This window comes from Xyrauchen texanus, chromosome 35 (genome assembly GCF_025860055.1).
Source record: "Xyrauchen texanus isolate HMW12.3.18 chromosome 35, RBS_HiC_50CHRs, whole genome shotgun sequence".
In the NCBI taxonomy this organism is placed as follows: Eukaryota; Metazoa; Chordata; class Actinopteri; order Cypriniformes; family Catostomidae; genus Xyrauchen; species Xyrauchen texanus.
In genome coordinates, this window is record NC_068310.1 from 7,511,199 (window position 1) to 7,525,947 (window position 14,749).

General features: G+C 37.0%; 2 protein-coding genes across 2 annotated transcripts in view; one reads left to right on the forward strand and one right to left on the reverse strand.

Moving 5' to 3' along the window:
• The window catches only part of LOC127628939 (UHRF1-binding protein 1-like), a 53,130-nt gene extending 43,017 nt beyond the window's left edge, over positions 1 to 10,113 (reverse strand). Inside the window, exon 1 of the mRNA XM_052105923.1 lies at positions 9,980 to 10,113. Coding sequence (XP_051961883.1) covers positions 9,980 to 10,023 — 44 coding nt within the window. The 5' untranslated portion in view covers positions 10,024 to 10,113. The remainder of the gene's footprint in view (positions 1 to 9,979) is intronic.
• Positions 10,114 to 11,137: 1,024 nt separating this feature from the next.
• The window catches only part of ap4b1 (adaptor related protein complex 4 subunit beta 1), a 34,371-nt gene continuing 30,759 nt past the window's right edge, over positions 11,138 to 14,749 (forward strand). The window contains exons 1-2 of the mRNA XM_052105931.1: positions 11,138 to 11,267; positions 11,627 to 11,757. Coding sequence (XP_051961891.1) covers positions 11,645 to 11,757 — 113 coding nt within the window. The 5' untranslated portion in view covers positions 11,138 to 11,267; positions 11,627 to 11,644. The remainder of the gene's footprint in view (positions 11,268 to 11,626; positions 11,758 to 14,749) is intronic.

A 14,749-nucleotide genomic window follows, 5' to 3' on the forward strand; every position in this document is an offset into this window, starting at 1 on the left:
TGAAGCACACATAGTGAGTTTGTATGGTAATGAATAATCATATTCGTGAAACACCTAAAACAGACAATTAATCATCATAGTCCTAAAACAGTAATCATAGTCATAATCACAATTATTTGTTTGACAATTTATTGTCGGCCAAATTTCACAATCGTGGCCCCTAATTTTCATTTTTAGGTTACTACCTTATGAATTGTTTTGTTACAAATGTTTCTTTTACAGAGAGTTGATTAAGAATGCACAAGTTTTAGTTATTCCTGTTAGAAAAACATTTAAGTGTTACTCAAATTGCACTAATTTTACTGTAAAATAATTTTATGTTGGACTGCTAAACTCGAGAATCCAACAACAAAACAAATTAAACAAATGTAAAATTCAAAAAATATCAAAACAGTGCAACCTCGAGTTTAGCAGTCCAACATAAAATCTCTCCAAAATAAAATTAATGTTGGACTGTAAAATGGAGATTACCAGTTAAGACAGGGCTATTTTTGTTGCAGAATAATGCCCTGCAGTGCACAATTTGTTTCTTGTGCATTTGTTTGTGTTTAAGAGAAAATCATTTAAATATTTAAATATTAATGAGATGAGTTTTTTTTATATTTATTTTGGGTTAATTAATTGTTATATTAATCAAGAAATAATAGTAAAAAAATCTTTAGAAAAATTGGCAAATTAGTCATTAGATTAATCAAAATAAATAAACCTAATCGTTAGATTAATCGTTAGGTGCAGCCCTATACATTATACAGTGCATTTCGTCATACCTACATACATACGAAAGTATTCACAGCGCTTTACTTTTTCCACATTTTGTTATGTTACAATTCATTATTTTCCTCAAAATTCTACAAAAAAATACCCCATAATGGCAACGTGAAAGTAGTATGTTTGAAATCTTTGCAAATGTATTAAATTTTATTTTAACAAAATCACATGTACACAAGTATTCACAGCCTTTGCCGGACACTCAAACTTTAGCTCAGGTGCATCCTGTTTCCACTGATCATCCTTGAGATGTTTCTACAACTTGACTGGAGTCCACCTGTGATAAATTCAGTTGATTGGACATGATTTGGAAAGGCACACACCTGTCTATATAAGGTCCCACAGTTAACAGTATAAGTCAGAGCACAAACCAAGCCATGAAGTCCAAGGAATTGTCTGTAGACCTCCGAGACAGGATTATATCGAGATACAGATATTATTTAGCCAAAAGTCAGCTGCAGTCATTTAATGTGTATTTGCAATGTGAAAAAGGTTCTCGTTGCCGTTAATGATTTGAATCCTCGGACTTGAAATAGATCCCTCAAACGCGATAGAGTTATGTACATGAGCGAATGAATGGGCTAATTAAATCATGTGAGGTGCTGAAATAACACGCGTTAACGTAACGTGTGATGGCGTACGCATTTATGTAACACCTAATGTCGTTTACTTAACGACTTGCAGCATTTAGAAAACGGCGTCTCAAAGCTTAATACGGTGATACAAAACGTGCATTTTTGACCCTTATGGCTTTCCATAGCACGCCTCTGTATCAGTGCATCATACATGGCATAGACGCCTTTTCTGTCATCTGTAATAATATAATAAAGAGTGTTTCTTCAAACGCGTGTCTTTGTGTCTACAAGAAAATTATTTGTAATATTAATTTGATAATAATAATAGTCTAATAACAATAATTTAATAAATTAATGGGAAAACGAGCCAAATATCATGACATGGTCAAAGGCATCAGCTATTGGCGATCACTCGGACCATCATTGACCCCGAGATCATGGTCTGTTTGCTCAACCAGAATGTGCATGTCTCTTGCTGTTTTTTTCCGACACATTCAGAATCATTAGCCTACAGCTTTTCCCGGTGTCGCTGCGGCTCGCTTAGTGCATGCGCTTTCAATTAAAAAATTATATTTGAAAAGCTCATTACGGTTTAATATTTCTCTGTAATGTAGAACAGTGTTAGCAATGTTACTGATAACATTCTCAGCCCTGGAACTCATCATTTTCTGATACTAGTGTTTTTCCTTGATGCTTATCACGGACGTTGATGAGATTAAACCCATAGATATCGAAATTTGCTACCGAACGACAAAACATTTTTCGATACTCGATTGTTTAGAGGCAATTCGGTCAGTGCCTAAAATGTATCGAACTCGATACCCAGCCAGCACATTACTGATGTAAAAATCAGCACCATTGTCTATTTGAAAAATGTAATGTTTGATCAAATCCAGACAGGAGGCTATCCAGCAGCATAACTCGAATCATAACCTTGAATAATAACGCTAAATTGCTAATTTGGTACTAGGAAAATCATTGCCATTATATCAAACACAGCTAAATTTGGGTCATTAAATGAAGCTTAACATTGTCTGTGTGTTCGAGTTGCCACAGTATGCAATAGACTGGGAAGTCTTAAGGTCAATATTAGGTCTAAAATGGCAAAAAAGAAAACGCTTTCTCTAGAAATTAGTCAGTCAAATGTGAGGAATGAAGGCTATGCAATGCTTGAATTGCCAAAAAACTGAAGATATCATATAAAAAGGTGTACACTACAGTTTTCAAAGACAAAGGACAACTGGCTCTAAGGACAGAAAGAGACGTGGAAGGCCAGATGTACAACTAAACAAGAGGATAACTACATCAGAGTCTCTAGTTTGAGAAATAGGCATCTCACATGTCCTCAGCTGATAGCTTCATTGAATTCTACCCGCTCAACACCAGCTTAATGTACAACAGTAAAGAGAAGACTCGGGGGTGCAGGCCTTATGGGAAGAATTGCAGAGAAAAAGACAATTTTGAAACAGAAAAACAAAAAGAAATGTTAGAGTGGGCAAAGAAACAGATATTGAACAACAGATAAATAGAAAAGAGTGTTATGGATCTTAACCCCATTGAGCTTTTGTGGGATCAGCTAGAACTCTTTGAAGTAGTTTAAGAAGTCCTGAACGTTTTTGTTTTTCAAATTGCTCACATTATTAATGTCCAGACTATACATTGTGATCAGTTGAATGCCACTCTGGTGAATAAAAGTACTAATTTCTTTCCATAAAGAGCAAAATCTGTACATTATTCCAAACTTTTGGCTGCTAGTGTATATGTATAAGATAGCAAGGCTAATATGAATTTTCTCTGCTGTTCTTTATTTGTTTTGGTCTCGGTCTCATTTAGATCTCATTCCCTTTTCGGTCACATTTACGCAGCAATATTTAAAGTAATAAGGTCTGAGTTCAAACTGCTGCTAATCCCAATCACAAAGACACTCATTGACTAACGGCTGGTAATAAGATTACAACAGGCCTGCAGTAAGACATGCTTTAAGCCCACGGGAGCATTTCTAACCCCTGCCCTTAAAACCTGCTGTGATCACAGACACGTCCACACTGAGCACATCTAATATTAACTCTACAGCGCTGTGGTCCGTTTGCCTTTATGCTTTCTGAAATTAAAATAGAAGATTGAAATGCAGAGCACAGTGTGGCACCTTCAAAGGACATTAGTGTTTTGTTAAAAAACTTCAGCGATTAAAACAGACTTCAGAAGACCAATAAGTGGGAAATGCAAAGATCCTACTTTACAAGATTACCATTGCACTTGGGTCACATTACTGCCTGTGAATCACATGCTAGTAGAAAGATTGTATGTGGTTTCACAGAAATCCCATTCAGCACATTCATTCTGAATTCTACATTCACACTACTTAACCTAAATTAAAGTACCTTGAATGTTTTCAAAAGTATTGCTTTCCCAGTAACACCACATGGCTAATTTTTGTCATATTGCATTGCCCACATAACTTTACAGCAAATGATCTGAAGCAATAATCAAACACGCTCTCCTAAACTCTTTCATGACTTTTCTGTGAAAGAATGAGAAGAGAGTGGAAATGAGAGTGAAATGGGTTTAGATGAATGAACTCTCACCTCAGTGAGAGCAGCACCTAGAGTTGTCAGAACAGAGGACTGAGGGAAAAACAACCAAATGATGTCTGGAAACTAAAGCAGTCTCCTGAGAATACAGCAGCCAGGTGTACTTTCACGACCTCTCCGCTTGGCTCACTCTTTCTTTGTCTGTCTATCCATCCATCCATCCATCAATCCATCTTCCGTTTATATATTATTGTTCCATGATCCTGTCATCCATCTTCCTGACTGTCCATCCATTTATCCATCCATCTATCCAGCTTTCGTTTATCAATTAATGTTCCAACATCAGTCAGTCTATCTGTTTGTCCATTTACCCATTCATGTTCCATCATCCATTCCTCTATTCATCCATCCATGTTCTATTTCTCCATTCAGGTTTCATTATATGTCTATCCATCCGTCAGTCTGCCCATCTTCCATTTATGCTCCATCATCCATCCATCCATCTTATATTTATCCATCCACCCATTCATGTTCCATCATCCATCCAGGTTTCATTATATGTCTGTCCATCCATCCATTTATGTTTCATCAACCCTCTATGGTCAAGTTGGAGAAAGAAATCACCGTTGGCTAGTAATTTTTTGTTATTTTGTAATTTGAGTAATGCAACTTAAAAAGATATTAAGCAATCCGAGAAAGGGGGCCTCAACTCAACTCTCTCCTGAATGACAAATATTATGATTCACTACGTCGCAAGTCATCACGTTATAATCTAGCTGCAGCACGTGAGACAGTATTTTAGCCGGGAGAAGTTTGAAACTCTTGCGCTGTTTTTCCACTCGACACTTGACTCTGACCGCACAGAGAAATGCTAGTTTCAGAGAGTGTGATTATTTCTACAACCCACTTCCTTATTATTTGAACTTTAGTAAAGGATGCATTAAAGATATAATGCCAGAGTTTTTCCTTTTTAGACGTTCTGACAGGCAAGTTTTGCTCAAGAGGAACGTCAGGAATGGCTCAGTTTTATTTCACATCAAGACGACTGCTTCTATATTGACTTATTTTGTATTTTTGTTTTATAATTCCCCTCATACAATCTACATCACCTTAATCTGTTGGGAAAGTGCGTCTGGACTGTGAGCTGCATTTTCTTCCTCTCCTCAATCAAGAGCGAGCTGAAGTGCTGATCTCCCGTGTCATCATTACCGTTTCAAATTATCTCATGTTGCGTTAAATTAAATCAAATGACTATTCAACAATGAAAATTTGTATCTACAAATTTACCATCTACGTTGTCGATAACACTGACTAATTGGTTCAACCCTACGCCCACCCATCCATCTGTTCATCCATTCATATATCTGTTCATCCAACTATTTATCCTCCATTTTTCCATTCATCCATCTCGGTTTGTCTGTCCATCTGTATAGGGGGACTGGAAGCCACTATGCAATACAGTAGTCTATCAGACTTGAATGGGTAAGAGGACTAAATCATCTCATCTTTACTCTCCTTCATTATCCTTTCCACATTTCTTTCACTCCTCTGGTTTCCCCTTCCCTCTCCCTAAGAGAAGCCAATGTGCTCATTTATGACGTACAGTGCGAAAACTCAACATATCAGTCCGACAACCATGGACAAGAGCCTCTCGAATTCAGAACTCTGTGAAGAGACTATAGTTAGACATCACGCAAGTCTGGCTACCTGATAAATATTAGGGATGTGCAAGGATAGTAGACATTCAGTTAACCGTTAGACTATTCGAATACCAAAATCACTATTCTATGCTGTTATTCTACTCATTAGTGGTGGAGATTTTGATTAATTTTAGCGACTTGATTCTTCAGATGGCGCCAAATGACCGTCTTTTATGTACTGTAATAGCACTGAACAGAAGGCAGTCAACAAGTATAATAGACCTGCGTTTCCACCTCATTTATAAGCGTAAATCTCGCAATTTTTTTAATATTATAAATTATTTAAATATTGAGGGTAAATTTATAAGATTATGCTTTGCATTATATCACCCTGGAATTGGTTTTAAAAAATGCGAGGGGGTTTCTATTACAGCTACAGAGAGAGTGACAGAAAATTTGGCATCTTTTCCCATTTTACTGCATCCATAGCGCTCTATTTTTTTCCTCTTCTGGAATGTCATTAAAACGTAACAGTGGATTTTTTTTCTTTTGGTCTTGGAGGAAATGGGTAATTGAAAATAATATTTGCGGTGATCTCCCAAGTTTACACTGGAAACGTTCACTTCCGCATTCCAAAACCCGGAGTGTGAAAAAGGACTTTTATCCTTTATTGAAATTCTAAGAGACCTCAGCAATGCAGTGTGTTAAAGCATCATAAGTCTTTGCCCACAAATGACAACAAAGCATATCTATCATAATGTGAACTGCTGAGCACAAATTTTTAAAGCCAAAAATATATAAAGGACAACGATACTTGCCTAAAAATAATTATGCGTTTCAATAATGTGCGTATGTCATCACTAATTTTTACACTTTTACACTCATTCCACAGGCACCTCTCACTCGACCGGTCACCGCCACTGGCACCTCTCACTTGACCGGTCACCGCCACTGGCAGCTCTCACTCGACCAGTCACCGCCACTGGCAGCTCTCACTCGACCAGTCACCGCCACTGGCAGCTCTCACTCGACCGGTCACCGCCACTGGCAGCTCTCACTTGACCGGTCACCGCCACTGGCAGCTCTCACTCGACCAGTCACCGCCACTGGCAGCTCTCACTCGACCGGTCACCGCCACTGGCAGCTCTCACTTGACCGGTCACCGCCACTGGCAGCTCTCACTCGACCGTTCACCGCCACTGGCAGCTCTCACTCGACCGGTCACCGCCTGTCACATGCACGGTCAACAGTCATAAGCATCTTCCTCATAATCAATGGCAATCCTCATGGCAATTCTCTGTTGACCTCTCTTATCAACAAGGCATTTCCATCCACAGAACTGCTGCCCACTGGATAATAGGGTTGTGCCGATAGATGATGTTCAGAGTGATCGCCAATAGCTGATGCCTTCGATGATGTCAAGATGATATTTGGCTCGTTTCCCATTAATGCATTAAATTATTAGGCTATTATTATTATTATTATTATAAAATTAATATTAAAAATAATTTTCCCCATGGCACACAGACACGTGCTCGAAGAAACACGCTTTATATTATTAAGAACAGATGACAGTAAAGACTTCTAGAAGCATATATGACACGCCGTTTCTACGGAGGCATGCAGTCTCGTGGAACATGCGCATGCAAAAGGTTTTCACTCTTTGTGTCGGTCTTCTGAATTTTGTTTTGAGAGAAAAGTATTGTCTATGAGTGCTGCAAATGACCTCAGACATCACAGCTCAGGAGGTGCTTTGAGTACAGTTCACTTTATTTTCACAGAGAAGTTCATTGTGACCACAACTCTTCACGTCAAACCATGATTTATATTTCAGTGATTATCATCATCATCATCATCATCATCATAATCATAATTATTTTTACATTTATAATTGTTTTATGTCTTCATTTGTGCAAGTAATTTTCTGATTGCATGTTTAGACGGATACTTCCCTGATGGTAAATGGAAAGGTGGTGTATATATATATATATATATATATATATATATATATATATGGGCTGCACGATTTGAGGAAAATGTCATATTGCGATTATTGAGGCTAATATTGCGATATAATAAAGAAATGGTATCATGAGTTAACTTGCTTGGTTATCAAGGAAAATGCTCAAATAGATAACTGATAATGCTGAAATATGTATTTTTCAACTCAAACATACAAACTAGCATTTATACAATAAATAAGAGCATACACATTTTCATGAAAATAAGATTGTCCAAACAAACAGGGACATTCAAGCAGGATGTAACATGAACTTTCTATAAACTCTTTTGAAAAGGAAACTGAATATAAAACTGTTGTTGTGTGTAATAAAAAAAAAAATAATAATAATAATAAATATATATATATATATATTCAACATTCTCAGATAAAAACAATTTTCTTCTGCAGTGTAGCTTCTAAACAAAATGTACATTGTTTTAAAGGGAGTTTTAGATATTTTCTTTGGAAAACAAGAACAAATCAAAAACATATTTTGATGCACCTTTCTGTTCACTTCAATCCATCTTTAACTCACTAAAAACAAACTCTCTATTAATAAAGCTGTGTATTGCCAATTTTCTTCACGATAAGAAATGCACAAGACACACATTATGATTCAATTAGTAACGAGCCAATACGTTATAATCTAGCTGCATTAAGCGTGCGGGCTTGAGGGACGAGCATCTCTGTGACAGTGTGTGCATCAGCTGGGGGCAGTTTCAGTCTCTCCCCTTAGATTCACATACATTCACATAACTCATAGAAAAGGCACAGAATGCACAGAGAAATTCCAGTTTTGAAGTTTGTAGTAATTTACATGACCTGATTCCATATTATTTGAACTTAAATGCAGTTATTTAATGCGTTATAGCTTTATTAAAGATGTAATGTCTGGGTATTTCCTTTAAAGACGCTCGACAGACAAGTTTTGCTTCAGTGGAGCGGTAGCTCCGACTCCACTTATTCTACAATGCTTCTGTATTTACTTTGTATTGTTGCATTATAATTCCCTCATACTTTGTGATCTACATCACCTGAAGCTGTTTGGAAAGTTTAGAGTGCATCTGAACTGTGAGCTGTGTAATTCTTCCTCAGTCAAGCGCAAACTGAGTGCTGCTCTCACGCATCATCATAGAGTAGAGGCTGAGCTGAATGGAGCAGCCCTGGCAGAGCTTCAGCCATGACTAAGAACAGCAGGAACAAGCATGTGATCAGACAACCACTGCCAGCCTGCTGGGTCATCAGAGCCAATGCACTTTAGCAAAGGGAAATGAGAAAGTAGTTATTTAATACACAAATTAAAGGGACCATTCCACTAGGGCAGTGGTAAAAAAACCCTGTTCCTGGAGAGCTACCTTCCTGCAGAGTTTAGATCCAACCCGAATCAAGCACACCTGAACCAGCTTATCAAGTTCTTCAGGATTACTTGAAAATGACAGGCAGGTGTGTTGGAGCTAAACTCTGCAGGAAGGCAGCTCTCCAGGAGCAGGGTTGGTCACCCCTGACCTAGGGTAACCTGAGGTAAAGTGCCTTAAGGACACAATGATGGTTTGAAACCCACAACCTTTCTGCTACCATGCCATATCATAAACTACAACACTACACCACCTACCTATATATATATATATAAAACAAAGTCAAAGGCAAAACTGAGCGAGCATAGTGTATGTCTCTTTAAAAGAAGCCTTTGAATTTCTGCTTTTCAGCACACACCATTTACATACAACTCTAGATGCTGTGTCAAATCAAATCAAATCACTTTATTGTCACACTACTGTGTACACAAGTGCAACAGTAGATGAAAGTCTTGTGTGCAGTTCCGAATAACATAGCAGTACAAATTACAATAAACAACATATTTACATAACAAATGTACACACTTACACAACACAATATACAATGTACAGTAAACAATACACACAATATAGAATACACATACAATAAAAATACAATATATGGGTAAGGTATATAAAAATATATATACAGTGTGTTAGGCATTTACAAAGCTTATTCAAATAAAAAAGCCAACTTTACCTATAACACTTCTGTCACAGGCCCGGTGTGTGTGTGTGTGTGTGTGTGTGTGTGTGTGTGTGTGTGTGTGTGTGTGTGTGTGAGTGAGTGAGTGAGTGAGTGAGTGAGTGTGAGTGTGTGTGTGTGAGAGAGAGAGAGAGAGAGACTCACCAGCAGGTTATTTATACAGAACCATCTGTTATTTATACAGAAAAAGCCAAGCAATGATGCTGCAGACCATTAGCCTATCAGCTAACAAGATAAAATCCAGCATCTATACTCATGTCAGATATATCAACAACAGGTCCTGCCATGACAAACTGGGCAAATGTAAATAACATAGGCCGCGAGGTTTATTTATTAGCTGTATCATTGTGCATCACGTGTGTTTGCACAGTAATCTGTGGATAACACTGAAAGAGCTGAATGAATTCATGACACATGACTTACCGGGACAAATGCTTCAGGATCTGCTTTTTAATGATTCCTGCCATCCCGTCAGTCTCGCTATCTTTCCAGCATCTCAGAAATCAAGAGCGCACACACCGGTCACGACTGACGCCGCCGCTTATCACAAGTCCAGCGCCGCCTATTGACAGCCAATGAGAATGACCATTTCCACTTCATGGCAAAATAAAAGACGTCCCAAGGATAGAGGCTGCAGGTGAAAATAATACCTCAAAATCAAATCAACTTTCATTTACCAAATATACAGCATGCAGCGTAATTAAATGTATTTTTCAAGTTCAAAATAAATAAATAATTGAGTAAACATAGTGATATATGTTGGGTGCAGTGTTAGGTGTAATGCAGTGCTAAGTAATTAATTACTGTAAAAGTAAAGTAATGGATTACTCTTAATTTGTCAGTAATTTTATCACAGTTACTTCTGATGTATACTGTATAGGCTCTGGAACAATTCTATATAAAACAAAAGTGAATTTAAAATCTAAATTTAATGTCTAATGTTAAAATATGTTTTCTAATTTAATGCTGCACCCTTAAATTCTTTGGCCAGTTCATGAATAATGTATTTGATTTTTTTACGATTCATTTGAAAGATTCATTCTTTATCTGGTCGAGGTTGATCAGGGTTTTAGAAAGGAATTTTTAATAAGTAATGCAATTACTTTTCAGAAAAAGTCATTAGTACTGTAATTTAATTACACTCTTACCACTTTTTTAAGAATAACTTACCCAACACTGGTTGGGTGCAAAACAAGCATGAATTAATTCACTAATTCATGTTTAATGGCAAAATCACATTCAGGGTAAATTAAATGGGAATGGTGTGAAATCTAAGACTTTATGAATAACTGAGACACATCCTCTTAATTCAGTTCATTATCTTGATTTAAAAAAAATATTAAATAAAATAAATAAGAACACTTTGATATACCGTGCATATACAAAAAAAATAAAATTAAATCACTAATACTATGTACTATAAAAAAACATGCTACTTTTAAGTTTTTAGTGTCTTTTTTAAAAGTGTTGAAAAACGTAAACAGAATGAAGCCATTTATTTACCCACTGATTTCATAGATGTTGCTGAACGTTTGGCAAACCTTTATTTTGAAATGTACTACTTTTTTGCGGAAGTTTCTGGCTTCATGCGCCTTACTGACATGTACACGCTGATCAGCTGATGCTTTCTAATATTATTGTTTTAATACTTTTTAATGTCTTTCAGTAGATATTTATATGTTATTTTACTGTTTAGGAATTGACAAAGGAGGTATGTTACCTTTTTTACTGTTTTATTTACCTTTGAGTGTGAAAATATGTTTTATTTGTCCATGTTTTGAAAAGGGAGTTGATAAAATCATTATTTACAATAAAAAGAAATAGACAGAAGAGTCGAAACGACAAGCAGAATGACAAAATATGAAATCGGAAAGATGTACATAATTGTCATATTATACTGTCTGACAGACAGGTTGGATATTGTTGTAATTATAACAGGATACAATCCAGAAGACGGCATGAGACAAGAGCATACTATTAGAAAATTTCACAACATTAGCATGTTATACAGGACCATTAAATGTATAGGAGTAATTGTTTTCAGTCAGTGTACTTTTACTTTGGTGACAGATATTTGTGGAAGCCACAATGCCTTATTTTGGTTCAGAGGAGACGGTGAAGGAGCTGAAGAGAGCTCTGTCCAATCCCAATGTCCAAGCAGACCGCCTGCGATACAAAAACTACATCACCAAAGTCATCAGGTCTGTAAATTGATCGTCTGTATTTTTGATGATTTGACTGTTGATTTTGCAGGATGACACAAAGATAAGGCTAAATATTAAAGCAAGAGTTATTTCAACCAAACATTAAAGTTTCTATCTTGTCACTCCAATCCCGATTTTTCATTTCTCTGTGGAACAAAATTGGAGACGTTTTGAAGAATATTCTGGCTGCTGTTTTATATACAATGAAAGTGAATTGGGATTTGCGGCTGTGTACCTCACAATGGACAATGTACACTTAAAGGGATAATTCACCCAAAAAAGAAAATTCTATTGCCATTAACTCTTACTCACTCATGCCATCCCAGATGTGTATGACTTCCTTCTGTTGAACAAATGAAGATTTTTAGAAGAATATTTCAGCTCTGTATGTAAATGTAATGCAAGTGAATGAAGATCAGAACTCTGTTGCTCCAAAAAGCACATAAATACAGCACAAAAGCAATCCATTCGACCCCAGTGGTTTAATCCATGTCTTCTGAAGCAATGTAATCTGTTTTTGGTGAGAATGAACCAAAATGTTACTCCTTTTTCTCTATAAATTAGACAATTAGCAGTCTCCTTGGCGATCATGATTTCTATGGGATCAAAATTCCTTCAAATGTATTGTGGTCAACGCAGATAAAAAAATATATAAATTCAAAAATAAATAAAAAGTGCAGATCAAAATATTTAGCACGGATCAAAAAATAAAAGCATGAATCAAAAATATATAAACACATTTAAAATATGCTGCAGCAGAAAAATTTAAGCGAAGTCATTAGAATTGCAAACAAAATCTTGTTTTCCTTGGTTATATTACTGTTTTTTTGTGCTTTCTGACAATTTAGCTAATATTGACATTTTTTTTTGTATGCTTGCGCTGTATTTTTCTTTGCATTTCTTTCCAAGTTCTGCGCTTGATTTTCCAAAACTTGTGATTAGATTTTCATGTAAATCAGGGGGAGTTTTGCATCCTCATTGGTCCACTAGTTCTTGATCGACAGCTCCTCCTCTAGCCAATCATTTTGGATATGTATGCTCCAGTGTTGCCTGTATCATTAGAGACAACCCCTAAATTTGCAATTATTTGTAAATAAAGATTGTCCAACGTCAAGCCAACTTTATTGCATTATTTGTTGGCGTGGAGACGCTTGGTCACTTGTTTCTGATTTCACTGCAGTTTAGTGGAAAAAGAAACTACATGTAGCCATGCCAACAATGCCAACGTAGGATCAGTACATAACAGCACATTCAGCAACATAGAAAAGCTGATCAAGTTGGGTTCTGAACTCGCGACTACATTGGTACAGCTAGTAAAAACATGACTCAAACATCCACTCCAAACCAGCCTTGTTTTTTATTTTTTTTTTTAAGATATGCTGCCAATAACATACAAACAAGGAAGTCTTAAATGAGGCCTAAACTAAAGACCGCTAACTAAATTCAGCTGACTCGATACATGTGTTAACGGACGATGATAATGGCCTACTCGGACAACACATGGTTTCCTAGAGCTGGCAGAAAATACTCAAAACAGACACAAGCAGCGTATCTATCAACCATAAATAATATAATATTGAGCAGCAGCCGTCGAGTTGCATTGGAGTGATGTCACCACTCAATGATTGGCTAGAGGAGGAGCTGTCGATCAAGAACTAGTGGACCAATGAGGACGCAAAACTCCACCTGATTTACATGAAAATCTAATCACAAGTTTTGGAAAATCAAGCGCAGAACTTGGAAACAAAAGCAAAGAAAAAAATACAGTGAAAGCATACCATTTTTTTTTAAATATAAGCAAAATTGTCAGAGAGCACAAAAATAGAGAGAGACAGCAGGCTCAAATCGCGGCAGAGGTACTTCCTGTGTCATTGGCAGATGCCACTGACTTTACAGAATGGGCCACTGTTTTTGGCTGGTGCCAGTGAATTTACGAGGTATCTACCGCTGTTTATGAATGATGCCAGTGAATTTCTTTGGCATCTGCCACTGTTTATGAATGATGCCAAGGAATTTCTATGGAATCTGCCGCTGTTTATGAATGATGCCAGGGAATTTCTATGGAATCTGCCGCTGTTCATGAATGATGCCAGTGAATTTACGAGGCATCTGCCTCTGTTTATGAATGATGCCAGTGAATTTCTATGGCATCTGCCGCTGTTTATGAATGATGCCATTGAATTTCTATGGCATCTGCCACTGTTTATGAATTATGCCAGTGAATTTCTATGGCATCTGCCACTGTTTATGAATGATGCCATTGAATTTCTATGGCATCTGCCACTGTTTATGAATTATGCCAGTGAATTTCTATGGCATCTGCCGCTGTTTATGAATGATGCCATTGAATTTCTATGGCATCTGCCACTGTTTATGAATGATGCCATTGAATTTCTATGGCATCTGCCACTGTTTATGAATTATGCCAGTGAATTTCTATGGCATCTGCCACTGTTTATGAATGATGCCATTGAATTTCTATGGCATCTGCCACTGTTTATGAATGATGCCATTGAATTTCTATGGCATCTGCCACTGTTTATGAATGATGCCATTGAATTTCTATGGCATCTGCCGCTGTTTATGAATGATGCCATTGAATTTCTATGGCATCTGCCGCTGTTTATGAATGATGCCATTGAATTTCTATGGCATCTGCCGCTGTTTATGAATTATGCCAGTGAATTTCTATGGCATCTGCCGCTGTTTATGAATTATGCCAGTGAATTTCTATGGCATCTGCCGCTGTTTATGAATGATGCCAGTGAATTTCTATGGCATCTGCCGCTGTTTATGAATGATGCCAGTGAATTTCTATGGCATCTGCCGCTGTTTATGAATGATGCCAGTGAATTTCTATGGCATCTGCCGCTGTTTATGAATGATGCCAGTGAATTTCTATGGTGTCTGCCGCTGTTTATGAATGATGCCAGTGAATTTCTATGGCGTCTGCCGCTGTTTATGAATGATGCCAGTGAATTTCTATGGC